This window comes from Myotis davidii, unplaced genomic scaffold (genome assembly GCF_000327345.1).
Source record: "Myotis davidii unplaced genomic scaffold, ASM32734v1 scaffold69, whole genome shotgun sequence".
In the NCBI taxonomy this organism is placed as follows: domain Eukaryota; kingdom Metazoa; phylum Chordata; class Mammalia; order Chiroptera; family Vespertilionidae; genus Myotis; species Myotis davidii.
In genome coordinates this window covers 2,746,364-2,747,377 of record NW_006300363.1, presented here as the reverse complement: position 1 = coordinate 2,747,377, position 1,014 = coordinate 2,746,364, and the positions used below count along the sequence as shown (strand labels likewise).

The following is a 1,014-nucleotide window of genomic DNA, read 5'->3' as shown; positions in this document are numbered from 1 at the left end:
GTGGCTTTTGGACATGCAGGCCGGGGTCCACATGCATGCTAGGTCCCTTAGGGTGCAGGTCAGAGCCTGGGTGGGAAGGGGGTCAGGCTGGAACTGGGGCTGGCTCTCACCCATGCTGCCATGTTCCAGTATAGAACTCCAAGGAGCCTGAGAATTCTAGATTCAAACCTGGCCAAAAGTTAGGTTAGCAAAGGCAATAGGCACACTTGGGCATGAACACTCCACCCAGCCTCACCCCCAGAAGAGCCCACACGCTAGCCTTAAGTCCTAAAATGTGAGGCAGTCTGTGGGACTCAGAACCCAGAAGCAGGCTTTTGCCCACAAATCACAGCCTTTCCGTCTACTAGCTGTGTGACCTTAAGAAAGTCACTTAACCCTTTCTGAGCCTTACTCTACTCATTTGTAAAATGGGAGTGATACTAATAAAACAAATAAGGCAATGGCTGTAAAGTGCTTAACACAGTGTCTGACATGTAGTTAATAATAAATGGTAGCTGTTTGGGTGCTGTAAATTATGCCAACATGACTAAGGGCTTTGTCCAATAAGTGACCAGGCCATTCTGAAGCTTATGACCCTAACATTATAGCCACGATTTGGTCTGTTAAATACTGTGTTGTCTCCTTGTTTGACCCTTGTGGAAAATGCACTTGGTCATGACTTTAAGAACTTCACTGGGAGTTGCAGGTGTCCACAGCAGTGCAGGGATAGGGTGCACAATACATGGGTTACCATGGGAGACAGCCGCGATCGCCCTTCCCAGAACAATTCACAGTCCACTGTCATTGGGAAAGAAAGCTGTGTGCTGACTGGTGAATGCTGTCTTCCTCCAGGTGGAGACAGCTGTCCACTCTGCCTGCCGCTACTGCTTCCGCTGTTATTACTGATGCCAATCATAATCCTACTTCTGGCGTTTTGGATACGACAGAAATACAAAGCCAGTAAGTTCTATTTTCCATTGTTTTCCATGGGTGTGTGGATACAGGCCGCAGGGGAGAAGATGAGGAAGGGAAAGA

General features: G+C 48.1%; 1 protein-coding gene across 2 annotated transcripts in view; it reads left to right on the top strand.

Annotated features, from left to right (window-relative positions):
- MILR1 (mast cell immunoglobulin-like receptor 1) overlaps positions 1-1,014 on the top strand; it is an 11,969-nt gene that overhangs the window by 4,198 nt on the left and 6,757 nt on the right. For both annotated transcript variants that reach the window (XM_015572428.1, XM_006776696.2), the window contains exon 4: positions 832-939. In XM_015572428.1, the coding sequence (XP_015427914.1) occupies positions 832-939 (108 nt within the window). The remainder of the gene's footprint in view (positions 1-831; positions 940-1,014) is intronic.